The 26167-nt window shown below is 51.2% G+C and overlaps 2 protein-coding genes across 3 annotated transcripts in view; one reads left to right on the top strand and one right to left on the bottom strand.

Moving 5' to 3' along the window:
• The window catches only part of LOC117889179 (A.superbus venom factor 1-like), a 42940-nt gene extending 29724 nt beyond the window's left edge, over positions 1-13216 (bottom strand). For both annotated transcript variants that reach the window (XM_034793063.1, XM_034793064.1), the window contains exons 1-13: positions 12778-13216; positions 9040-9232; positions 8487-8649; positions 7409-7479; positions 6700-6794; positions 5490-5572; positions 4590-4677; positions 4053-4155; positions 3447-3567; positions 2687-2802; positions 2037-2180; positions 1225-1437; positions 762-956 (exon numbers count right to left, since the gene is read on the bottom strand). In XM_034793063.1, coding sequence (XP_034648954.1) covers positions 762-956; positions 1225-1437; positions 2037-2180; positions 2687-2802; positions 3447-3567; positions 4053-4155; positions 4590-4677; positions 5490-5572; positions 6700-6794; positions 7409-7479; positions 8487-8649; positions 9040-9232; positions 12778-12884 — 1692 coding nt within the window. In that variant the 5' untranslated portion in view covers positions 12885-13216. The remainder of the gene's footprint in view (positions 1-761; positions 957-1224; positions 1438-2036; positions 2181-2686; positions 2803-3446; positions 3568-4052; positions 4156-4589; positions 4678-5489; positions 5573-6699; positions 6795-7408; positions 7480-8486; positions 8650-9039; positions 9233-12777) is intronic.
• A 7645-nt stretch (positions 13217-20861) lies between these two features.
• LOC117889181 (complement C3-like) overlaps positions 20862-26167 on the top strand; it is a gene marked incomplete in the record, with an annotated part of 215325 nt that continues 210019 nt past the window's right edge. The window contains 2 exon segments of the mRNA XM_034793066.1: positions 20862-21012; positions 24647-24839. Coding sequence (XP_034648957.1) covers positions 20942-21012; positions 24647-24839 — 264 coding nt within the window.

The following is a 26167-nucleotide window of genomic DNA, read 5'->3' as shown; positions in this document are numbered from 1 at the left end:
GGGGGGTCTTAGGAGGGGGCAGTTAGGGGACAAGGAACAGGGAGTCTTAGGTAGGGGGTGGGGTTCTGGAGGGCAGTTAGGAGCAGGGGTCCCAGGAGGGGGCAGTCAGGGGACAAGGAGCGGGGGGTAGGGGGCTGGGAGTTCTGGGGGGGAGCTGTCAGGGGGCAGGAGTGGGGAGAGGGATCAGAGCAGTCAGGGGACAGGGAGCAGAGGGGTTTAGATGGGTTGGGAGTTCTGGGGGGGGGGGTCAGGGGGGGGGGAGTGGTTGGATGGGGCGTGGGAGTCCCAGGGGTCTGTCTGGGGGTGGGGGTGTGGATAAGGGTTGGGGCAGTCAGGGGACAAGAGGCAAGGAGGCTTAGATAGGGAGTGGAGTCCCGGGGGGCAGTTAGGGGCAGGGGTCCCAGGAGGGGGCAGTCAGGGGACAAGGAACGGGGGGAGGGTTGGGGGTTCTGGGGGGGCGGGAAGTGGGAGGGGCAGGGGCGGGGCTAGGGCAGGGCTCCTCCCGTCCTCTTTTTTGCTTGTTGAAATATGGTAACCCTAGTAAATCAGGAGTCACTCCGCTGAAGTCAGTGGAGTTATACCCTGGTGTAAGCATGAGGCGAGACTGTCCCTATCTATCTTAGGTTTAATCAGCGAGTAAGGACTGAGTCAGATCTACCCTGGGAGTAATTTTCCCACTGGGAACCTGCTCTCCTCTCAGCCAGAATCCATCAGGTTATTTAAATATATTGACGTAAGTGCCAGGGAGAAGATCAACCCACCGTTCCCATACAGGAATCCTGGACGTCCACCCAGACCGAGTCTGCCACGATCTCCTTCTGCCCTACGTGGTAGTAAGCCACGATGCGGAATGAAGGGATGAGGTCTGGAGTGATGGGCAGGAACATGGTCACCAGGGTTTGTCCCGCCTGCCTGGCCTGTCTTCCAGCCCGGATGATCTTCCCTTTGTTCAGGATCTGATGGGGAAGCAGAAGGCATTCGCTGTCACCGGATGAGTCCCAATGATAACAGCACAAAATCACATAGAGCCAGGAAGGAAACCCAGGAGTCCTAGACCCCATTCTCCTGCCACTGCTGGCGATAGAACCCAGGAGTCCTGACTCCCAGCCCCTTGCTCTATTAGATTCCACTCCCCTCCCAGTGCTGGGACCCCAGGAGTCCCGACTCCCAGCCCCCTGTCACCGTCTCCTCCCCTGCTGCGCACACAGCGAGGCTGCCTCTTACCAGGTAGGTGAAATAGTGGATCTGCCGCTGAACGTCAGCGTTACTGTTCCGCAAACTGAAGCTCACAGGCAGGGCGGTCCCCGGCTGGAGCTGAGTGGCCAGCACCGAGATGTGCAGGTAGTTCCTCGAGCCCCCTTGCGACCCGTAGGCGACCGCGGCCCAGACCGCCGAGCTCTGATGCTCCTGCCGGAGGTTGGCAACCACAGTTTCCACCTGGGGGACGATAGGGGGGACGGTTAACGGACTTTCTTCATCAGAGACAGCTAAGGATCAGGTCTAAAAGGGGCCAGATCCTGACACCGCTGGAGTCAAGGGCAAAATTCCTACTGACTTACATGGGCCCAGCACTAGATAGTTGGGGCCTTGCCGGAATTAAGCCTTGTGGAATTAAGCCATCTTTGTGCTCCCTGCATCTTGGGCCCAGACCCCAGCCTTCAGTTTAGAGCTGCCCTGACCTACCCTCTGCTCCCAACCCAGCCCCTCTGGGCTACGAGGAGCAGAGTCTAGCCAGAGTGCAGCAGCTGGGGCATCTTGCTTCTCCAATGTGCCCCTGGCCCTGGGGTCTAGCGGGGAGAAGGCAGGGCTATGTCAGCCAGGAAGGCCCATTGCTCTGTGGGTGGGTCTTAGGTAGGATGAGCAATAGAGAATCAGACCCAGTTGCCTCCTGCCTTTGACATTGGCCGGGGCCTGGGACCTGTAGGGTCCTAGATCAGACCTGTCCCCGATCTGGTCCAGTTCCTATATCAACAGAACGTGTAGGGAACCAGCACCAGGACCCAAGGAGCATCCTGCCTGAGTGACCCGACGTGTACCTTCACCGAGAGCTGAGATGCGTCTGCTGGGGTGTTGATCGCCAACTGCACTGTCCCGTCAGCCTGTGTCAAACCGCTGGCACCTGTCCCGCTGCGCACGGGGACCTGGGGGGCGGGGGAACCATCCGCGTTCACCACGGAGACCTGGGCATCGGAAGACAGGAGAGAGGGTGGATGTGAACTTAGTGATGGTTGAAGGTGCCCCGTAGGTCTCCTTGGAGCCTTCTCTACATACTCCCAGCCCAGGCATGTAACCTGCAGGTCAGCGTCCTCCCCCGTGTCTGATCTGGTCAGTTACAAAGCCTGGTTGTACCCATGACAGCAACGCTGTCCGAATAACCCTGACGTCCTCCACTTAAGGGGAGCTCAGTCAACCCTGGGCCTCTATGCTGCGCTATGCCCAGCGAGGCCAGCCTGTGCCAGCAGTGGTTGCAATGCAGACCCCTGTCTGTCTATTTTTGCCTGCTCCAATGACCACTTCCAGGTAAGATTTCTCGTGAACCACTGAAGGCAGGCTCTCACGCTGTACACCATTAGAAAGCGAATCATCCCTGCTCTCCAATGGCACGCAGATCTGTTAGCTAGCCGTATCAGGCTGTGAGATAACACTATGAAGGTTCTACGCCGGCAACGTCACTGGCTGGACATACCACCAGGTTAAAGGGCAGCCCGGGTTTGAAGTACGTAGCAGATCTGGAGAAGAGGATTTTGTAGGGAGAGGTCACAATGCGGATCCCGGATTTCTCAGCCTCCACCATGTCACTCCCTTGGGGATTAAAAAAAAGAAGAAGAAGAAGTTTGGTCTTGAGGTGATGGCTGGACTGGGACTCAGGGGATCTGGGTTGAGTGCCTGCCTTTGTCACCGACTCTGGTGAGCAAGTTATTCATCACTCTGTGTCTCAGCTCATCATACATCAAATGGGGATAGTGATTGTTCCTCTGTCTGTTTAGACTGTGAGCTATCCAGGGCGGGAACTGTGTGTCTGTGCAGCGCCCAGCACAGGGAGCCCTGATCTCAGCTGGGGCAGAGACCGTCTCTCCCTGTGTGTCTGTGCAGCGCCCCGCACAAGGGGCCCTGATCTCAGCTGGGGCAGAGACCGTCACTCCCTGTGTGTCTGTGCAGTGCCCGGCCCAGCGGGCCCTGATCTCAGCTGGAGGTCTGCTGTAATACAGAGAACAGGAACTCCGAGGTTTGAAACACAACAGCGATGAAGATGAGTCCATGTTTTGCTGCTTTTAGGATACAAAGCAAAACCCACCCCTTTGCTTCCTCTATCCCCGGTTACAGAGGCACTGGAAAGATCAGAAGGCCACAGCCATGTGCCAGGCCTGCTGGGGTTAGCTATGCATCACTTAAGCTCTGTTCCGGTCTGAAAACCCAGCAACTAGCTAAGGGAACCACTCCCTTACCTGTGTCGGTCAGCACTGTCACTGTCACATAGATTGAGTGGCCGAGAAGTTCGCTGGGGTTGGGGAACCTGCTACGCAACATTTCTTTGGTTAGCTTAGCACAGCCTTTGCCACCCTTGATCTGAAATTGAAACAAGTTATTTTCTTGTCAATCACCTGGCCTCTTTCTTTCTTTCTTTCTTTCTTTCTTTCTTTCTTTCTTTCTTTCTTTCTTTCTTTCTTTCTTTCTTTCTATTTTATCGTCTCCATCTAGCAATGGGCCTGTACCATTGTTAGGATATTTTTGTTCTTAATATACTTTAAAAAACTCCTTATTGTTCTTAGCTCTGCCAGCCATGGATTTTTCCCAGCTGTCTTTAGCTTCCCTTATCAATTTTCTATACTTCATAACTTCTAATTTATATTGCTTGCTACCTATTTCCCCTTTATCCCCATTGTTATATGTTGCTAGAGACAAGATAATTGGTGTATTTGGATATGGATCCAAACTCTATCCTTGGCTCCCCTTCTTATCCCAGACTCTGAAAGCACAGCAGGTATCCCAAAAAGCACCCCACTCCACTACAGCCCCATCAGTGTATCGTAGGCAGGAAGCTACGTTCTCACCGGGACTTTGTTGAGTGAGTTCACGATGCTCCTTTTCTCATTATCCACCATCACTCCAAAGAGCGCATAGGCTTGGCCTTGAACTGGCTTCCCATACAGGAACCTGCATGGAAAACAGACCATGGCAGGGAGAGAAAATACTCAGCATTACTCCTATTTAATGGATAGAGGAAACTGAGGCATGGAGGGGCTGGTGAGCCTGGCCCAGGTCACAAAGCCTGAACCATTTGAGCTAAAGAAGTAAATCCACTCACTGGTAGCGGTAGTAGGCTGTTATCCACTTATGTGGAGCAGCCCCTAGGGAGAGACACAGCACATAACCAATGGACTCCAGCACTGAGCCCATTAACAGGAGAAATAAGTGGATTACGAAGGTGACAGCAGGTATCTGGAGACACCGATGAATGCAGATTAGAACAGGTCAGGCTGTGAGCCGACCGTCAGCCCAGGTGATTATACTTCATGCGCGAGCCCCAGAAGCCTGCCCCACAGCACTGAACCGCAGCAGAAGCACGAGAGAGAAAGAGGGGGACCCACTTGGCTGTAATGTCGATACTAAGCTCATTCTGGTCAACGAGGAAGAACTTCTGGGAAGGCTCCAGCGTCACTTCGAAACTAGGCAGCACTGCAAAAGATCAGAGACATTGCAACAGTCACCCGAGGGCCCGGGGCCATCAGGCTGGAGGTCACAACCCCCAGGGGAAGGGGGTCCTAGGAGACAAAAGGGAACCGGTGTCCAAGATACACAGTGGGAGCGGGAGAGACTCTCCCAGGAAGCAGCTGATGGCCATAAGCCATGGCGAGATGGATCAACAAAGGCAATCGGAAGGTTGGGACTGATTCGGACACCCCAGGTGCTGGGTCTCTTGGGATGCTCTCCCTGTAGATATGGCCCTCGGGAAAGCAGAACCTCACTGCTAAGAGGTGCTTTCCCTAGGACTGTGGTCCTCTGCTGCTACGTCAGCCTTTCTCCCAGCGGGCTCTTCTCCTTCAGTCAATGAGAGACAAGCCCGACGGGCGGCGGATTTTACCTCTAGCTGCCGCAGCTCTAGCTGGAAAGCGTCTATGGCTCCTGGCATGTCCCTGTCCTCTCTCTCATTCCTGAAGAGGTGGTTGATGGGGCTCAAGAACCACCTAGAAGGTGGGAAGGACTGAGGCCCTACACAGCTTGCACCCAAACCCCCAAACTCAGACAGTCTTCGGGCTCCTATCCCTGCTCACCCTGTAGTATCGGACCACAACATACCCCCTCTGCTCAGTGCCCTAAGAGGCTCCACTGTCACACGGACCCTCATCGAAAGGGGCCTCCCCAAAGCTCTTCCCACTATGCCCGGGAGGTGGGAGTGGAAGGGACAGAAATTCCTCCTGGATCCCAAAACCAGCCAGCCGTTCAGCTGTGATAAGGAAACACCCTCCTGTTAGGGGCAGGGCGGGTACCATATTCCTTGACTTCAAACTCCGCGGTGAAGGCCTCCTGAGGGGCATGCTCATACTTGGAGACAATCTTCCACACTCCGCTGCTGCAAGACACAAGCCCAGATCAAGCCCAGTGGGGAGGAGGATCTATCTAGGTCAGTCAGGCTGGTGCGGTATGCTATTGGAGCTAAAGCACTGGGCTGGGACTCAGGAGATTGGCATTCTGGTTCTAGTTCTGGGAGGGGAATGGGGTCTAGTGGTTAGGGCTGGGAGTCAGGACTCCTTCGTTATGTCTTCAGCTCTGGCAGGGGAGTGGGGTCGAGTGGGTTAGAGCAGGCGGGCACCAGGATGCCTGGGTTCTATCCTGGCTCAGGGAGGGGAGTGCGGTCTAGTGGTTAGAGAAGTGGGGGCTGGAAGTCAGGGCTGCTGCGTTCTAGTCCCAGCTCTAGGAGGGGAGTGGGGTCCCGTGTGTTAGAGCGGGGTGGGGCTGGGAGCCAGGGCTGCTGGGTTCTAGTCCCAGGTCTGGGAGGGGAGTGGGGTCCAATGCATTAGAGCAGCAGGGGCTCTGGGTCCCACACCCAGCCCTGCCGCAGACACCACGTGAGACCTTGGACAAGTTCCCGAGGGGCAGATTTTCCAGCAGAGCTCAAGCTTAGCTCTCAGTTAGGCACAACTTGTCCTGGGCTCTTTTGATACAAATCTGGCCATACTGGGAGCAGATGAGTACTAAGTGCTTGAAAAACCGCAACCTTAAATCTCTCTGGGCCTCAGTTTTCCCATCTGCAAAATGGGAATACTAATATTTTGACACCTCCCTGGGGTGTTGTGAGAATACCACAATGCAGTCAGGTATCCTAGGGATGGGGGAAGCTGACAAGTAAATAGATAGAGGTATCCTTTCCTTAACTGGAGCCTGCGACATTAAAAAAACAAAAAAACCCTTGGGAGACAGAAGTAAAAAATGGGCGATTATTGTATAGAAAATTTGGTGGCGCAGTGTAACAAAAACACATTGGAACATTGATGTGCGTAAGCCACACCCTCTTAGGGTCTAAGCCACGCCCACTCTGTGTGGTACTCTGTCCCCCTCTAGTGGTGGTGAAGGCCCATACAGAGATTGAGGTGCCTGCTACAGCCTTGGCTAGGAAAGCTGATCTGTGTAGATCAGGAAGTAGAGGCTCACATATGCAGATCCTATTATAACCACCTTCCCCTGGTTGTTACAGCTTACTTCACGATATCAGGGATCTTGTAGCTCCTGGAGATGATGCCGCCTTGGTCCATCGAGGACACCGTATTCTTCTCTACAATAATCCCATCTGGATTCTGAAACCAAGCACCAGAAAGAATCAGTCTGAAATCACCGTGCAAGGTGCTGTACATTATTTATTAGGTGTATTACTGTAGTGCCTAGGAGCCCCAGTCACGGACCAGGCCAACTCACCAGCTAGCTACATCCAGGAAGCTCCCTCCAGCCCAGGTATTTCAGTCCCTTTTCCCAGGGACACGTTTACATTTCATCCACAGTTCAATGCCAACCAGAACAGGTACCTGTCCCCTCCCACTGCCTCTACAGCAGCTACCCCCAGCCTGGTTTTTCACCTCGCTGGGATGCAGCGAGCCCAGTTCTGGGTCCCTTCTCTGATCCAGGGTCTCCTGACACAGCCCAGAGTCCTCTCTCTCAACTGAATTACTTGCTGGCTTCTATTGGACCAGAAGATGGTCAAGCTGTCACCTGATACAGGGCCTCAGGGTATCAGCTGAGAGACAGCTGGTTAGTCACAGGCAGGACTGGGTCTAACTCCTCTTAAAGGGCCAGCCACCCCCCGTGACAAGCGGTTAGCGCAATCTCCTGGCCTCTAGGCTTGCTGGTCCATGAAAGGAAGTGAAGCAGAGAGATCTGCAGAGGAGGAAAGCTGGATAAACAGAAAGCATCTTACCATGAGCTCCACAGATACCACCTTCAAGATGGGGTCCAACATGTGACCCACAGTGAAAAGCCGGTACCTCACTACAGAAAGAGAAAGATGGGGCAGTCAATCGGCACGGGCGGGGGCAATTGGGGCAATAGTGGGACCTAGCCCAGGAACTAGCGACTACATCTATTAGATGTTAAGGCTAGAAGGGACCACTGTGATCGCCCAGTCCAGAGTTTCGCCACACGACCCTCACCCCATTACATTTACCGCTGCTCAGTGCTAACACTGAGGTGTAACTGGGTGTATTTCGAGAGGTGGACAGAGAACACCTGACCTTGACGGGGAAGGGGGCGCGGGGAATGGAGGAGCCAGATTTCCTCAGTTCCAAATCGTTAGAGCATTTTCAGCACCAGCAGCTGCTGACTGGGCGCCCAGCTGTGAAGGCAGAGCAGACGTAAGGGTGGCCTGGTATGATCTTGTCCCACTTACTTCTGTGCTGCTGCTGACGGCATCGCTGCCTTCAGAGGTGAGCAGCCAGAGAGCAATGCCTGCAATAATCCCCCCCCCCCCCCCCCTGGCCCTCCCCCCCCCCCCCCCCCCAACAGTGTCCTCTATTTGGGAACTTGAAATATGGTAACCCTATCTGAAGACATCAAGAGATGGAGAATCTACCACTTCCAATAGTTAATCACCCGCACTGTTAAAAAACGTGTGGGCCTTATTCTGAAAAAAGAATCTTAAAAGGCTTTGATTTGGCGCTACAATTCTAAGGGCCAATTTCTGTCTTTGTTTACATGTTATTTGCTGTTACGGCAGTCCTCTCTAAATGCGAGATGTCTGTATATATGAATATAGTTAGTTCACAGATCAGATGACACTCCCGAATATGTGGCTTAGTTCCTCTGGCTTCTTGTTGTGCATTCTTCACCCACCCCACCGAATTCAGTCCCTCTGAAAATCAGGCACTTGCGGAGGGAGGGGGGGGGTAGGAACCCCATAAACGGAGGTGCTCATAATTCGCAGCCACTTCTGAAAATGTTGACCCATGTGTGTAGATGTTGACATAAAGATAGAAGAAAAGCCCCAGCCAAGAACTGACCCGTAGACCCAGGCGTGTAGATGGTCTTATCCGTCTGGATGAAGATGTAGCCGCTGTGGAATGAAAGCAGAACCACCTTCTCTAAGGTGAACAGGCTGCTCTTGGCTTCGATGTAGACATATTCCTTCTTCTGGGCGTCCTTTGGCAGTAGCTGAGCAGGAACCTGGAGCATCGTTATATCATGGGAGAAGATCTTTCATTATGACCCTAACGCTCAGCTACTGAGATTTTAAAGCCATTGGTAGAACTGGGAAGTCACTGCTGTACTCACTGACTTATACCAGTGCCCTTACAGATACTCCATCTCTCTGCACCTGGGTTGCCTTTGGCTTGGGCTACCTTGAGCAGTCTCCACCATGAGCCAATCTGTCCTTCCCCTCACCTAAGTCACTTCGGTGCTTTGGAAAATGTTCCCCCCGGTTTTAAGGGGGAAAGGCTTGGTACGCCATGACCTGTCCCTCAAACCATCCAGTTCTCTTCTGATTTACCATCTTATAAGACAGAGGTCAGGGTCCCTCCCCCCCTAGATAAGCATAGCCTCCCACAGCCCCACCTTAATTTTGGCAGAGTTCATCATGCCGTTCCCAGGGTTCAGGCTGACTGTGGTTGAAACCAAGGCACCCTTCTTCTGTGGGAAGTCGTACACGGTGATCCTCGCCTCCATCGGGCTATGGTGGCCATGAGCTTCCACAATCACCATCTCTTCGCTCTCCACACGCAGGACGCTTGGGGTGATCAACGTGCATCTGGTAAGGGAAGGGATGAGATGGTAGAGCAAAGTCAGCCAAACTCCATCTCTCTGCACCTGGGTTGCCTTTGGCTTGGGCTACCTTGAGCAGTGATCTTTGCCGCTATCGGAAGGTAAGCAGCTGGGGCCTGGTGGTCAGACGTTGGATAGGAGACCTCCAAGCACTAGCAGGTTTCTATAGGAAGTGAGTGGTTCTCAACCTATTTATCATTGTGGGCCACATATGCAGCCCACAAAGTGTTACCTGGGCCACAGGTTGAGAACTACAGTGCCCCCCACAAACCCCTATGCTCAGTGTCCTCCACCCAGAGACCCCACCACAGAGTGGGGCCAGGAGTGGAGAGCTGGGCATGGGGCAGGGATCCCCACCCCAGACCCTGCTGCGTGGGGACCCCTGACCCCCACCGTGGGGGGCAGCCAAGACCCTGAACCCAGACCCCACCAGGTGGGTAAACTGAGGCACTGAATGCTCATGTGACTCACCCACAACAGGGCAGTGATAGAATTAAGCGTGTTAAAACCCAGGAGTCCTGATTCCTGGTTGTTGTGCTCTAAACTCTGGAAAATATTCCCATGCTGTTCTGAGAATCAGGCTAGGAGCTAGGACTCCTGGGTTCTCTGCTCTAAATGCTGGACAATATTCCCTTGCTGTTATGAGAAGAGAACCCAAAAGTCCTGACCTCTAGTTCCCTGTTTCAACCAATAGACTTCCCATGTACCTTACCACACTCAGGAGCAGAACCCAGGAGACCTTTGTCTCCTGCCTTGATTATGCAAATAAATCAGTCAATTTGCACCTCTTGTGTTTTTATAATTTTTTTTGGCCTATATGTTTTGCTTTTCTTGCTCATTCTTTGTGTCTGTATTTTTATGTCTAGCCTGTTTGGCAGAGCTGTTTTAGTTACGTTCACAGGCAAGAAAGGGGCTGCAATGTATCTTCTTTCTTTTTTTCCAAACGGGAGAAGCCAGCGTCACATTGCAGCAATCTGCAAATTCAGATTATGTATTAGGTATATTACAGTGGCACATAAGAGCTGCCCCCCTTCATTGTGCTAGGCGCTGTACGAACAAAAACCAAAAAGTCCCTGTTCCAAAGATCTTACAGTCTGATTATTTATTTTGTGTATCACAGGAGCACCTACAGGCCCCGATCAAAAATGGGGGTACCTGGTTGTAGGTGCTGTACACCCGTATAACAAAGAGACAGTCCCTGCCCCAGGGAGCAATGTAAGCCTGGGGGAGGGACAGGTCAGAGTTAGAAAGTTAAGCACATGAGTGTTTGCAAAATCAAGGCCTGAGTATTAGGGCTGTTTACCTCGGCTTCAGCTTTGGCTTTGAATTTCCTGTCAATTTCAGGGGTAAGTTAGGGGCAGCTGGTGCTGCATCCCCCAGACACTAAACTCTGGTCACCTTCTTTCCACCTTGCAAACATTCAGTGCTTAGAACTGTCCCATTGCAACAGCCCTGTTGTGGGGCGGCCTCCTCCCATGCACTCCCCCATGGCCTCAAGCCAGTCCAGCAAGCAGCCCCCTGCCTCAGTTTCCCCCTTTCGAGGGGCTTGGGCAATAACACACAAGCCCTTTCACAGCCCGTCTCAGGTTTGGGTTTATTAAATTAACAAGTATTTCTAAATAAAGTTTGCCAGTCCTTCCTCAAGTGCATCCATGCGCCCCTCTTTATCAGGTCACCCCCAGACAGCTGCTTCCATTGGAGTCTACTCACACCCTGCAGTCTCTGTCCTAGTCTCTGTAGCCAATGATTTTAGTTCCGTTTCCATTTATTGTGTGATGTTATGATTAATCAGTATGTTATTCATAGATTCATAGATTCTAGGACTGGAAGGGACCTCAAGAGGTCATCGAGTCCAGTCCCCTGCCCGCATGGCAGGACCAAATACTGTCTAGACCATCCCTGATAGACATTTATCTAACCTACTCTTAAATATCTCCAGAGATGGAGATTCCACAACCTCCCTAGGCAATTTATTCCAGTATTTAACCACCCTGACAGTTAGTTATAGTACATATATTCATTGTATTTTCACCACAGTTGATTTGTAGGACTATAAAAGCATAAGATTGATCAGTATTTAGAGGAACTATGTAGTAGACATGAGTAAGACAAGCTGAAACGCAAGAACCTGTAGAGTGAGGCCCGCAAGACTTTAGCTATTTTAGGCCTTGGAGACAAGAAATGATGGCGAAAGTCCATGACCGAGAAATAACCCAAAAACTTATGGGAAAGAGGTACCAACTGGTAATATTGGGAAAGTATAAGGTCTTAAAATTAAATAATAAATGCTGTAACAACAGATATTGTCTCTAACACATGCCTTAACCACAAGATAAAGGTGGTACACCAACTTTAATGAGAACCTACACAGCCTATAGAATTTGGGGTCTCTTGTGTTTCCAGAAGACACAGGCCAATAAGAAAGAGTGGGTTGGGGATGCCTAGAGTGGAAAATTGAGCTTCCTATGGGAAACTCCCACAGGAACCACTCCCGTATTGATCAATACATGAGCCGGCTAACAGACCCTAACACCATCTAGGAGGATGTGAGTATGTCGGTAGGTATAACTGGTACATGGTACTTATCTCTTGGAATTGTATATGCTGTGACATTTATAACTTTGTTGATAACTTTAATAAAACTACTAAAAGATAGACGCTCTTGTAATTGTCGGTGTTATTTGCCTGTGGTTTCACGTGTTCCTATGAACTCTAGATCCAGAACAAACAGAGATAACTCTGTTGAACTTGAGACTGAAGCCGACAGAGCTGATCCCACTGAAGTAGGATTAACATTAAATAGGAGAAAAGGTTCCTTCTCCCTAGAAATTCCCCTCTCTCCACATTACCGCTGCTCTAAGCTCTTTGCAGGGAAATCAGGTAAGCCACCTTAGTAATTAGGGTTGACTGGCCCCAGGTCTCTAGCCCTTCACAGGCCAGCCCCATCCCACATGCAGAGTCAAAACTGACAGCATGCAGCCAGTGTTGCCAACTCTCATGATTTGACTGCACGGCTCGGAAGATTTGGTGTTTGCCTTGAAGCTCCAGCTTCCCAGAGTCCTGTGAATGTGTGAGGATCTCGGCTTTTGTTGACATCAAATGGAAGTTTCTAGCACTGCTGATCGGGGATGAAAGCTTGAAAACGTGGCCTGAGCATGACCCTAAGAGGCTCAGAAACCCAAAGATAAATGAAAAGAACCTCCAGTTTGTTGTTTTTATAAAAATCTTATGGGTGTCCAACCAATCCCATGATTTTGGGGGCCTGACTTGTCTTTTGAAGGCTTTTCAGCAGTGGCTAGTCATTTGGGGCCCTTGAGTTTTCAGCACCTTTATAAGGGGTCTTGGGTTATAGATCACCTGCTCCTCTGAAAATCAGGCCTCGAAAGCATGTCAAGTTGGGAGCCTAAAAACTGCAGCGCCCCAACTCCCTATTGTGAATCTTGGCCAGGGTCTCTTCAGGGAAAACCCCCATTCCCACACATACACTGTGCTCTCCACTGATCATTGCTTCAGAATCCCCAGGTTACTTACAGCGGCTGGCCGTGAGACAGGGCTGACAAGCTGAATGCAAACACAGCCAGCAGGTAGACAGCAGATCCTCCCATGGCACCAGAAGACGCCTCTTCTCCCAGAAACATCTGCTTTTCGTTCGGATGCCTCTTCTGTTGTGAGCTAACCCCCGGGCAGTGGTTAATATATAATTGCAGAAGCTCCCAGACCCCCAGCACTAACTTGATCTCAGGACAGGGGAGGTGGGGTGGGTTAGCGTCCCTGCCGCTCAGTCAGGAAGCAGAAGAGGCTACTTTAAGAGGATGATTTTAGTGAATTTCATGCTGGGGGAAGGTACTAGACCAATGGATTGATGGTCTCTATTTATATCCAGGGGTACAGGACGTCCCTGGGCAATGTGCCTCCACCCCTAATCTAGGCCCTCTATTGGCAGGATGGGCAATTTCAGCTCTCTGGTCCATTTCACTGCCTACTTGTGCCTGTGGTTTTGTAGTGCGGGCACGTTTTATCTAGGTATTGCACAGAGAACTCCCCCCCCACCCCCAACATTTCAGGTGGTTAAAGCAGGACGCAGCGCCACTCAGGTTTGGCTCGCCCGCCCCTCCGTAGGTGGCGTCAGAGGGGCGGGGAAGCCAAACCTGCGCGGCACTGCAAACCCGTGCACCAGGTCGCAGTGCCTCAAACTGGGGGCCCAAGGCAAACAGCCCCTTTCGTCCCTCCCCTCTGGGCGACCCAGAGTGCAGGAAATGTTCACTCCAACCAGGGCAGGGGGGTTGGGGGGTGTGAAAGTGGGACAGTCCCATGAACCCCAGGGCTGTTGGGAGGTCTGGAACACCCCCCCCCCCCCCCCCATTCCGGAATGACTTTCAGACATTTGGAGGGGAAATGAACCTTTCTAATGACATTCAGCCAAACGACAACTCCCTCAACAACCTGCACGTCCTGCCCGTTCCCTGGCAATGCAGTGAGGGGGAGGGAGCAGAGTCAGGGCTTAGAGAGGCTGGGACAGAGGCAGGGTGGGACAATTGTGCTCTGTACAATCCACAGAGATCGTACTTGCCAAGAGAAACCTGTCTGTGCCATAAGGTCTTGTTTACCTTCTACATCAAGGAAGTACCAGGAAGGGGAAGAAAGATGATCTTGTGGTTAAGACACAAAACTAAGGAGTCAGGACTCCTGGGTTCTATTTCCAGCTCCGGGTGGGGGAGAGTGGGATTGAGTGGGCAGAACTGGCCTGTGGTCTATTCCTAGCTGAGGGAGGGGAGGGTTATCTAATGGTTAGAGAAGGGAACTGAGGGTCAGGACTTCTGGGTTCTATTCCTAGCTTAGAGAGGGGACTGTGATCTATGGGTTAAAGAAGAGGATGAGTAGTCAGGGCTCTGGGTTCTACTCCTCGCTACGGGAGTATGGTTTAATGGTTAGAGAAGAAGGGGGCGGGGCAGGACACCTGGTTCTGTTCCTGTCATGGGCTTGCTGTGTGATATTAGCCAAGATGCTCAGAACCAAAATAGCAAAAGCAGCCTTTAATTCTGAATGCCTCCGTTTTTGGGGGTGCCCAGTGTGAGCTATGAAGGCCTGAGTTTCACAGGGGCTCAGCGTCCGCAGAGCCCATTGTCTGCGCGGCCCAGGACACAGCGATCCTACCGGGGAACCTGAGAAACAGCCAACCCTGGGGAAAGGAAGCTGGCCTGGGAAGCCTGGTATCTGGTTATTAGTTTGCTAATAAAGCCAACTTCCAGGAAGAGAGTGCAATTGGCCGTGAGTAATGTGTTTGGACAGGCTGGGGGTGCCACCTGGTCACAGGTTCCCAGAATCCTCCTCACCAAAGCGATGAACCTCAGATTTGGAGAAATCTCTGAATACGTTTGAGAGTTAAAATTCCTCTATTTCCCATCAATCCTGGGTAAACAGTGAAGAAATCAAAGATTGTGCGGGGTTGACAGGAACTGGCAACGCCAGAGCTGACGTGGATTCAGGAATGGGAGGGTATCTGGGGGAGAGTGGGGGAAGTGCCTTGTACCTTCCAGTGTAGCAACAGGTTGGAATTTCCTTGTAATCTCTGTGGACGTGAGGTGTGGGGCATGCCGGCCTCTTAAGAAACCTCAGGAAAAGAAAACTCAGCAGTTGCCTGGCAAAGAGCAACAAAACAAAGACTCTTCTGTATGTTAAAAGGGCTGGGTGTCAGGATTCCTGGGTTCTGTTCCAGCTCTGGCAGGGGAGTTGGGTCTAGTGGTTAGAGCTGTGTGTATACTGGGACTCAGGACGGCTGGGTTCTAGCCCCACCACAGGGAGGAAAATGGGGTCTAGTGATTAAAATAGGGAAATGAAGAGTCAGGACTCCTGGGTTCTAACCCCGGCTCTTGATTTGGAGTGGTTCCTCATTTACTTTTCACCTACGTAGCTCGGAAGACACTTTGCATGTTCAGTGCCCTTTACAAACACAGTCACTGCCCTGGGAGGAAGACAGGGGAATAAGCAGACTCCTAAGTTCCTACCAATTGGTATTAAGCCACTAGTCACATGAAGACAGGATCAGGGGAACTCCTGGCTGTCAATTCCCTTCTCAGTCCACTGCAATCTCACAAATAAGGATGCAACACACTTGTATAGCGGGCAGGGCCGGCTGCAGGTTTTCTGCCGCCCCAAGCGGGAAAAAAGAAAAAAGCAACAGCAGCACGATCGCGCTGCTCCACTCTTCGGCGGTGGGTCCTTCGTTCAGAGAGGGACCGAGGGACCCGCTGCCGAAGGCCCGGCCGTGCTGCCCCAAGAGCGGCCGGAGTGCCGCCCCTTGGTATTGGCCGCCCCGAGCACCTGCTTCCTTAGCTGGTGCCTGGAGCCGGCCCTGATAGCGGGTGTGGTCCTGTCACTCTCTAGTGGCTGACCCCCAGGACTACTACAATCGCTTGCTCATGACGCATTGCTAAGGTGAGACCAAGTAGCAGGAGATGTTGTGTTTGGCTCACAGGTCCCATGGTGGAATCTCACCAGGTGGAAGGCGCTCCCTACCTTACAGGGCTGGATCCAAAGCATGGAGGCTAAATACAGTATGGGGAGAAGCTTGCAATATTACTTCCCTAAAGCACTATCAAGACGCACAAGAATGTGTGTTTCCCAGCTGACGCAGCTAAGACAGTGTCCAGATGCTAGCAAACTGGCATTCAAATAATCTGATCTGCAAATAATGGGGCTGTGATGAACTGGGACTGTTCTTAATGTGGTCTTTGAATGCTGAGTGGGGAGTGTTGGCTGGGAAGGCAGGGGAGGTTGGCTAGGACGGTCTGCACTGGGGGATGGGAGACTGGCCTTGAGGGAAGATACCTGAGCATGTAACATGAGAACCCAGGAAGGGGTTAGAGGCCAGGTGACACCTTTGCTCGGGAAACTGAACAAAGGCTGTGGGAGGGGTCGCTGAAGGGAGAGTTTTGGGAGCTGGCTGGTGGAATGGCTGGGGGGCAGACAGGGCTCTGACCTCCCAAGGGGGCTGTGGTGCCCTGGGACCCCAAGATGGACCTAACTGGGGGGGATCTTGTTGTCTGTGCCTGCAAGACCTGTCTTGGACTGTGTTCCTGTTGTCTAAATAAACCTTCTGCTTTACTGGCTGGCTGAGAGCCATGGTCAATCGCAGGAAGCCGGGGATGCCGGGCCTTGTGTCCCCTCACACTCCGTGACAGGGGCATGCAATTAAACACAATGATATGGCATGCCAATAAACCAATATGCAACCCCCCCCCCCAAAAAAAAAACCTGGTAGGCAAATTAGCAGCATGCAGCAAAGCGAATGGGGTTTTTCCAGCTTTACTCTGAGTGCAGAAATAGCTTCTAGCCCCTGATACGAAGGCACTGCCTTTTACTGAAATCCCCATAGGTTTCCCCTTCTCATGTTCCCCCTTGTTTGCAAATTGCAACAGGGACCTGTTGCCCAATAAATCCTTCCTCGCTCGAGTATTGAACCCAGTTCTTTATCCAGCCGAGATCACAGTCCACCATGTGTTTGTTCAATAACAGGCGCAGGTTGTCTGTGGGTTGGAGGGTCAGGGCCATGTTCATCTGAATCGATCTAATATTAAATTATTCAATGTGAAAGGTGGAATTCAGCAGCGTGCAGTCCCCAGATATTTCACGCAGCAGCTACAAGGTGGCTCGCTAATCCTGCAAATCGCCCATATCGGGCACACTGCATTTCTTTTACGTTTTTTCTGTAGCAACTTGTGGCAAATGGTATAAAGTGCAGATCTTAAACTGCAGTTCCTGGGGTCCGCCTCAGGCTAAACTTACTGTTAGGACGTTTATTTCTCTTTTCCACGTCGCACTGTTTGGCTTTTGTGTTTTCATGTTTCATTTTTCATCATCGCTCCGATCTCACTGAGAGCTTTGTTTTCATGTGTTGAAGAGCAGCGCACTTGAGTGCAGGCTTTGTGAAATGGGGCCCAGAAAGAGTTTTGGGGAAATGCCTGGGCTCCTCCTCTTACCTAATCCCCTGACTTCCAACTACATTTTTCAGGAGTTCCTTTCCTGACCTTTCAGAAGTATGCGCTGAAGTGAACCAAATATTTTATTTCATAAATTGAAATACACCCCTTGAAATCTGCTTGCTGTTCTGGTCACCCCATCTCAAAAAAGGTGTATTAGAAATGGAATAGGTATAGAGAAGGGCAACAAAAATGATTAAGGGATTAAGCTTCCATATGAGGAGAGATTAAAAAGTCTAGGGCTCTTCACCTTGGAAAAGAGCTGACTAAGGAGGGAGTATAGAATCAGGTGTGTAGAATCAGGACTGGTGCAGAGAAAGTGACTAAGGAAGTGTTATTTACCCCGTCACATAACACAAGAACCAGGGGTCACCCGATGAAATTAATAGGCAGCAGGTTTTAAACAACCACAAGGAAGTACTTCACACATCAGGCAGTTAATCTGTGGAACTCATTGCCAGGGGATGTTGTGAAGGCCAAAACTATAATGGAGTTCGAAAAAAGAACTAGATAAGTTCATGGAGAATAGATCCATCAATGGCTATCAGCCAAGATGGTCAGGGATGCAACACCATGCTCTGGGGGGTCCTTAAGCCTCTGACTGCCAGACACTGGGACTGGATGACAGGGGATGGATCACTTGATAATTGCCCTGTTTTATTCATTCCCTTTGAAACACCTGGCGTTGGCCACTGTCGGAAGACAGGATACTGGGCTAGGACCATTGGTCTGACCCAGTATGGCCGTTCTTATGTTCTTACATTGATAATCCTCTTTCCACTGCTGGGAAGTCATCGTCAGGACAGAAAGGGCAAGATTAACCCTTTCATTGCAGGGCCACTCATCACCCACCAGTCCTAGAATAGTCAGAGAATTACAGTATAGTACAGCCTGGCAGAGTGGTCACGGTCCAGCCTTTCTCTGTCTTCCTTATTCAGATTGTAAACAGTCTCTCATCATGAATCCGTGCAGCACCTGGCACAATGGGACCCTGATCTCAGCTGGGGCAGGGCCTGTCCCTCACTAAGTTACTGTGCAACGCCTGGCACAATGGGGCATTGATCTCAGCTGGGGCCTCTAGGCACTGCTGTGATACAAATAATAATAAATGTTCATTAATGAGAGCACAAAATCTACTTGCCCATTGATAATGGGACAACTAATGACATTTTACCTGCCTGCTAAAATAAATGTGCAAGGCTGGTGTGTGGATTATGGATTATTATTGTATACTCACCCCCAAATCGAGAGCGGATACCTTTCTGGAAGGTATATGCTTTAGTGGGTCACCAGTTATTGGGCTCAATACAGGGGGAACTGAGTGAAATACAATAGCCTGTGCTTTGCAGGAGGTCAGACTGGATGATCAGTTGGTCTCGTGAAAATCTGTGCGTTTTGGACCAGATATTGCCTCGGCCAGTGTAAATCGGTGTCGTTTCACTGACGGGAGTGGGGGTAAACGGCTTGACATCAGCTGAGCATCTGTTCCATTCAATACTCAACACTCATTCAATACAGTAACTCCACTGAGGCCAGCCTGTGATCTGACCCTGAGTGTATAAAGTAACCCTTTGGGGCAGGGACTGCATCTCGCTGTGTGTAGGTACAGCGCCTAGGACAGTGGGCCCCCGATCTCAGCTGGCCTTACCCTAATACCACGCCACAAACACGACTTGCTCCCTGTCACCCTGATGGAAAAATTAAAATCTTGCTTGTAAAACAAAGGGCGAGGCTGATTATTACAGTAGTTTCAAGTCTTGGGCGTTTGGCTCACACACGGATTTGAGGCCAGCGCCTCGGCTGGTGCAAACCAGCATTGCTCTAACAAAGTCAATGGAAGTTGGGCCGTTTATGGCAACTGAGGATATGATCTTCGGGTCTTAAATGGAGCTAGGGATGGCAGCATCTGCCCAGCTCTGTATTTATTATTCATATAGCATTAGCACCTCGAGGGCCCAGCATGCTAGGCGCTGGTCATACATAGCAAGGGGCAGTGGCTCTGTCCCAGAGATTCATCATCCAGAGGCAATGCTAGAGGTCACATTGCAGGTCAGTGGCAGAGCCTGGAAGAGAATTCAGATTTCCTGGGTCCCAGGCGACTGCCTTAGCCATGACACCACTTTGCTTTTACTTTCACCGCTCCCATTCTATTGAGCCCTCCTTGGTCCCGCTAGCCATATGGCATTGTCACTGCTCAGACTTGTGACACCCGTTGTTAGGTAAGCCCAGTCGGCTGTTTATCCGTAAGTAAATATGTTGCAATTGGATGTCTTTGGATATTGTCCAGACTGAAGCCCTGTCCAAATACCACTGTCATGAAAAGAAACCTGTTACTGGAAGGCAGCTGATAACCTGCCCTCCCCCATTAACCCTTCCCTGGTTTGCTTTTACCCAGAGGAAGGAAAAAACAGACTCTGAGATGAGTGATCTCAGTGGGGCTAGGCAGGTTCATACCAGCGGAGGATCTGGCCCAGAGATCTGAAGGTCTGGTTCATCAAGGAGGTTAACCTCTAAAAGGCCAGGTACTGGATTACAGGGTTATTGCAGGTGAACAGCGATAGGTTAACTGTACCTGTGCAAATTGCTGTTTTGAACTTCAAAGCCACTGAAGGGATTTTTATACCCATCTGCCATTAAAATGTGTCTGAATCTCCTACATGGCTGTGAAGATGCCAACCATGATGTATTGTTTAGGGGCACAGGAACTGCCACACCGGATCAGATCATAGGGTCATCGCCAACCATGGCCATTACCAGACATTTCAGAGCCAGGTGCAAGAAACTCTACTATGGACAATTATAGCCTGCGTGGGGAGGGGACATATCCTCTTAACACCCGTTGCCTTATGCCCTGAAGCAGGACTATCATGTGGCAATAGGTTCCGCAGGCTAATTTCACATTATTATTTCCTTTAATCAGTTTTATGTTACCTGGCAGTAGCACCCAAAGGCCTTCTTTGTGCTAGGTGCTGTGCAAACATACAGAGCAGGTGTAGATGATGGGTGGTCGAACATGCTGGTCCCACCATAGCTACCAGCAGCGTAGATTCCCTAATAGAGTGTAGCAGAGTCCTGGCCTAAGAGACAGTTTCTGCCCCAAAGGTTTTACAACCCAAGTGAGTGGGATAGACAGAGAGATCCACCCTTCCGGGGCTCCCTTCACGACTGGGACCGCTTTCTCTACTGAAACATCCCAGGACTTGCCCAAGGTAAAACAGAGTCAAAAGGCAGATGCAGGAACAGAACCCAGGACTCCTGATTCTCAGCCTGCCTCCTCGTTGTAACCCAGTAGATCCCACCCAATTGTCCTGACTCCCAGTCCACCCCTGCTTTAACCCACTTGATCCTATTTCTCATTCACAGCTGGGAGCAGAACCCGGGAGTCCTGACTTCCAGCCCCCTTCTCCATGCTAGGCCTGAACTGCGGTATTGTCAGTGCCCCACCATTCTGATCTGTGGCCAGCACCTTGGTGTGGAGTAAACACAACCACAACCTCAGGTCCCTAATTCCAACTCCCCCACTTGGAAAGACAAATAAACTCTTGTGTCAATGGAGTGAAGAAAACATCTTTTGTTCTGAACTTTTCAGGTTTCCTGGACTCCTCCCCCTCACTGACTAACCCGCCCAGCTGTTTGCACGAGGGCTCAGCTTACAGGCAACTCTGAGGATAAATAGCCCAGAAGGAGCTACTTCTCCTGACCCTCCTGTCCTCACCATGGGGGGCTCTGCTCTCTGCCTGGTGGCCGTGTTTGCTTTCTACTTCCCGGCTGTTTCTCACAGCCAACTGTAAGTACCCCGCGCTTCTGCCACGGTGATGAGGATATTAACCTGGGTTCGTTACATGGCTGCCAATGGAAACCAAGCTCAATTTTTCTCTCTTCTCTGCTACTGTGTGTGGAGTGGGAACAGGCTGCAGAAATTCTCTTCCTCACCTGGTCCAACCCTCTTCTCCCTCGCTCAGTTCCGAGGCTAATTTGGGGGTTTGGAGGATGGAATTTTTTTTAAAGAATAAACTGGATTTTGAGCCTCACTTGGTCTAAATGAACCAGGTATAGACTGGGAGTAACTCTATAGAAAACAATGGGGTTGTACCCCCCTGAAATGCACTGAAATCAGTGGGGTTGTCTTTCCCTTGACTTCAGTGGGCTTTGGATCAGGCCCTAGAAGAGACCAGAATCAGGTTCTACAGGGCCACATCTTGAACTCCTTGCTCAGTGTCTATGTCCGCAAGACCCCCCAGGGGGGCTAAATTCTATTTTCAGTGTATACTGGTTCAAATCTGGAGTGACTCCACTGACACTGGAGTAACTCCACTGGCTAAGGGGATTGCTGATGGTGCATGAGGCAGACCCGAACCCAGTTCACTTCCAAGGGGCTGGTGGGCGTCCGAAGCACAGTGGTCCACAGCTTGGGCACTGCACTGGGAGTCAGGACTCCTGGGTTCTATTTCCAGCTGTTGGAGGGAATGTGCCTCGGGGATGAGAACATGGGAATGGGAGTCAGAGCACTTTGGTTCTACCTGACGCTCTCACAAGGAGGATATCCGGGAGACACCTGGGTTCTAGGAGGTGAATGATGTCTAGTGGTTAGAGCCGGGTGGTGTGACTAGGAGTCAAAACTGCTGGGCTCTATTCCCAGCTGAATCACTGACTAGCTGTGTGACCTTTTCTTTGCCGGCCTCTCCCTCATCTGTGAAAGGGGGATCGTGACACTTACCTACCTCTGTAAAGTACTGCAAGATCTATGTCTGGCGAGTGCTTTGAGCGTGACCCTGGGGCTAAGCTTCTCTTGTCCCTCTGACTGATTGGCTGTCTGGCATGGTTACCGCCTCCCGGCCTGTTCATGTCTGTGCTGGGGTGGCCAGATGAACAGCCAAGAGCCAGCCCAATAGCCCATATGCTTGGCTCTAAAGCTGGGAAGGGATCTTGGTGCCAGGGGATGGCAGTGATAAAAGGGAGGAGGCAGGAACAGGTAGTTTGATTTGATTTGGTGCTGCCCCCTATGGCCAGGCCAAACGCCTGCTGAGCCAGTGAGAAGCCAGAAGCTGCATGAGAGATGCATTGATGTGTCAGGATGACCCAACTCAGATACGGAGCCTGGGTCAGGTCACCATCTTCCCCATGGTGCTGGAGGGGCTGCTGTCCAGGCGCCAGACTTCGGGGTGATAGACAGACATTCAGATGTGGGTCTGGTTTTTGCAGCTTGACCCCACTGGGAATGCACCACGGTGGGCTGCAGGCCAGACACACAGACCTCGGTGCAGCTTTCCCCAAAGGGTTCCAGAGATTTATGAAACCTGTTTCTGAGCCTGGGCCAACTTTCAGGAAAGGAGCGGGGAGGGTTCCCCCAGGAGGGAGAGAGGAGATTTGGTAGACACCGTGCAGCGCTCACTCCAGGTCTCAACCCTGACCTGCGTCTCTAGGATTTTTCAGAGGAACATCAGGGGCTACCTGGTCCATTTTGACAGCGCTCTAGTGGACGGCTGGTACCAAGCACACGCCCTGCTTAGATGCTCCTGGTATTGCCTGCGGAGGAGATGAGCAGTAAACATGGCCCATGCTCGAGGACTGCCCAGTGCAGCTAATGCTCCTCTCTAGGCAGGGTCAGGCCGTGCAAAAGGCAGCACATTCCAGAGGGCTCCGTAAGAGGGTCACACACGCTGGCTGCAGACCGTACGATCGGAGTTGATGGAACGCAGGACACAGTATCATCCTCTCCAAGGGGCACTGGGGTCAGCACTAGTTCCTTCTACTGAGCCCCCCAACCTGCTCCCTGCAGCACAGCGCCCCCTAGCGCCGCACTGGGGCACTGGGGTTAGCACTGATTGCCAGGGGAGAGCGCCCCCTGCTGTGCCCCCCACTGTGCCAGATTAAAGAATTTTGGGGCCTTGTATGCACTATGGAAATGGTGGGGGAGTGTGTGGCCGGGGTGTTGGGTCCTACCCCTAGGGAGTGGGAGGACCTAGGAGGGTATAGGAGAGTGAGCTCACAGCACAGTTACCCCATATGGTGGTTCTTGTCCCATGGGGCTGGCCTGGCTCCTTGCTCCGGCCCATTGGCTGTCACCATAGTGCACCGGCAGGGGTGGGGCCTCTGTTCCCATTCTGGTCTGGCGCCATTGGCTCACCTGCCCCAAGCTGGACTTTGATGGGCCAAAACAAATAATCTGGCAGGCTTTGTTCACTTCCCTGCCCGAGTGGCCAGGCACCCCCGGAGATGGGGGCTCAGTGCAAGAGCACTGAGTACATGTGGGTTAAACTGGGCCTGCCCCCCCAGCACAGCACTAGCATCAAACTAGGGCATGCAGATCTGCACAGAGTTGGAAGAGAGCGCCCCCTACTGGGCCAGCCACCACCTAGCTGGTTGCAATGCAGCACCCCCAGCACCATGCCAGGGCGTTGGGGTCAGCACTGACTTAAAGGGAAGAGCATGAGGCCGGGGGACACATCCACTCACAGCAATTTTCAGTAGGGACAGGGAGTGCAAAAGCCCTGAACTTTTCACCTATGTGTGTGTGTGTGTGTGTGATCTTTATCTGGTATGAAAAACTCAGGTCCAATCATCTGTCACCCTTCTTACCGGAGTGACACACAGAGAACTTGGCTGACATTTAGCAAAAACTTTTTATTTCCCTCCAGGCCTACTTCCTTGTGAATTCACAACACTGTGGGTGATGTAATCAGTCAAGCGTTTCGCCGGGAAGACTGCAACCCTGCTTTAATTCCATTGCCTGAGGGGGGATTTTCCAGACAGCTTAGATGATTTAGGGGAATGTCAACTGGACTTGGAAGGGCTTGTCTCCATGAAGAGTTAGTTCACAACAAACTGAGGTGGAAATCTACCCCTCACTGCACACTAACTGTCTGTGAGGACACTGTTAATGTGCACTAACAGTTCCTTAGTGCACTTTGTCTTCATGCACCTTGGGCCCCAGCGGCCGTGGCCCTGCTGCAATTTTTAGGCACCAGCTCGATCAGAGCTAGCACCTGTGTGCCCTGGTCTACATTTAACATTTAGGTCAACCTAGCTACATTGCCCAGGGGTTTAAGCAGTACTGTAGTTAAGCCAACCTAACTGCTGGTGTAGATGCGGCTAGGTTGATGGAGGAATGGATGGTGCATTATCTACACGGACAGAAAAAGCCTGTAGTGTAGACAAGCCCTATGTCTATCCAACTGGGAGTCACGCCTCCCAGCGGCTGTGTAGACATACCCCTAAGGGCAGGAACTCTCTCTTACTCTGTGTTTGTACCGTGCCTCAGTCGCTGTTGGGATTTCAAGATGCTGCTGTAAAGCAAATAATAAATTGCAAACCGCAGTAACAAGCTTAGTATAAAACATCCTTGGGGATGTGGGAATCGCAGCCAGTGGGGTTTTAAATACTGACTGAATTAATCACATCGACCTTTTTGCCATTCACAGCTACTCCCTGATCACGCCCAACGTCCTGCGGGTGGAGAGTGAAGAGAAGGTCGTGGTGGAAGCCCATGGCCTCAATTCCCCAGTTGCGGTTACAATCATTGTGCAGGACTTCCCGCTTAAGAAAAACATCTTATACCAGGTCCAAACCAACCTCAACTCTGCGAATGGGATGATGGGCACAGCCATAATAAAGGTGGGTAAAACTCCCCATCAGCTGTTTCGTGGCATGCAGGGGGCTCTGGGGGGGAGGGAGAAGAGTGAGGGCATGGCACGCTCAGGGGAGGGGGCGGGAAGGGGTGGGGTGGAGGCAGGGCCTGTGGCAGAGCCAGGGGATGAGCAGTGAGCCCCCACACCGGCACATTGGAAAGTTGGCACCTGTAGCTCCTGCCCCAGAGTCGGTGCCTATACAAGAAGCCGCATATTAACTTCTGAAGAGCCTTATGTGGCTCCGGAGCCACAGGTTGGCCACTCCTGCCCTCGGTGCTCCAAATTAGGAGGTAGAAGAAAATGTTGTGAGGAAGGATGATCCAGTGGTTAGGGTGCTAGCCTGGGACTCAGAGGACCTGGGTTTGATTTCCATAAGAACATAAGAACGGCCGTACTGGGTCAGTCCAAAGGTCCATCTAGCCCAATATCCTGTCTACCGACAGTGGCCAATGCTACATGCCCCAGAGGGAGTGGACCTAACAGGCAATGATCAAGTGATCTCTCTCCTGCCATCCATCTCCATCCTCTGACAGACAGAGGCTAGGGACACCATTCCTTACCCATCCTGGCTAATAGCCATTAATGGACGTAACCACCATGAATTTACCCAGTTCTCTTTTAAACGCTGTTATAGTCCTAGCCTTCACAACCTCCTCAGGTAAGGAGTTCCACAAGTTGACTGTGCGCCGCGTGAAGAAGAACTTCCTTGTATTTGTTTTAAACCTGCTGCCTATTAGTTTCATTAGGTGACCCCTAGTTCTTGTATTATGGGAATAAGTAAATAACTTTTCCTTATCCACTTTCTCCACATCACTCATGATTTTATATACCTCTATCATATCCCGCATTAGTCTCCTCTTTTCCAAGCTGAAGAGTCCTAGCCTCTTTAATCTCTCCTCATATGGGACCCGTTCCAAACCCCTAATCATTTTAGTTGCCCTTTTCTGAACCTTTTCTAGTGCCAGTATATCTTTTTTGAGATGAGGAGACCATCGTACTCTGTACTCAGTATTCGAGATGAGGGCATACCATCGATTTATATAAGGGCAATAATATATTCTCAGTCTTATTCTCTATCCCCTTTTTAATGATCCCTAACATCCTGTTTGCTTTTTTGACCGCCTCTACACACTGCATGGACATCTTCAGAGAACTATCCACGATGACTCCAAGATCTTTTTCCTGACTTGTTGTAGCTAAATTAGCCCCCATCACATTGTATGTATAGTTGGGGTTATTTTTTCCAATGTGCATTACTTTACATTTATCCACATTACATTTCATTTGCCATTTTGTTGCCCAATCACTTAGTTT

The sequence above is a fragment of the Trachemys scripta genome, chromosome 16 (assembly GCF_013100865.1).
Source record: "Trachemys scripta elegans isolate TJP31775 chromosome 16, CAS_Tse_1.0, whole genome shotgun sequence".
NCBI classification, from domain to species: Eukaryota; Metazoa; Chordata; order Testudines; family Emydidae; genus Trachemys; species Trachemys scripta.
Note: the sequence above shows the minus strand (reverse complement) of the source record. Positions and strands in the feature narration are given on the sequence as shown.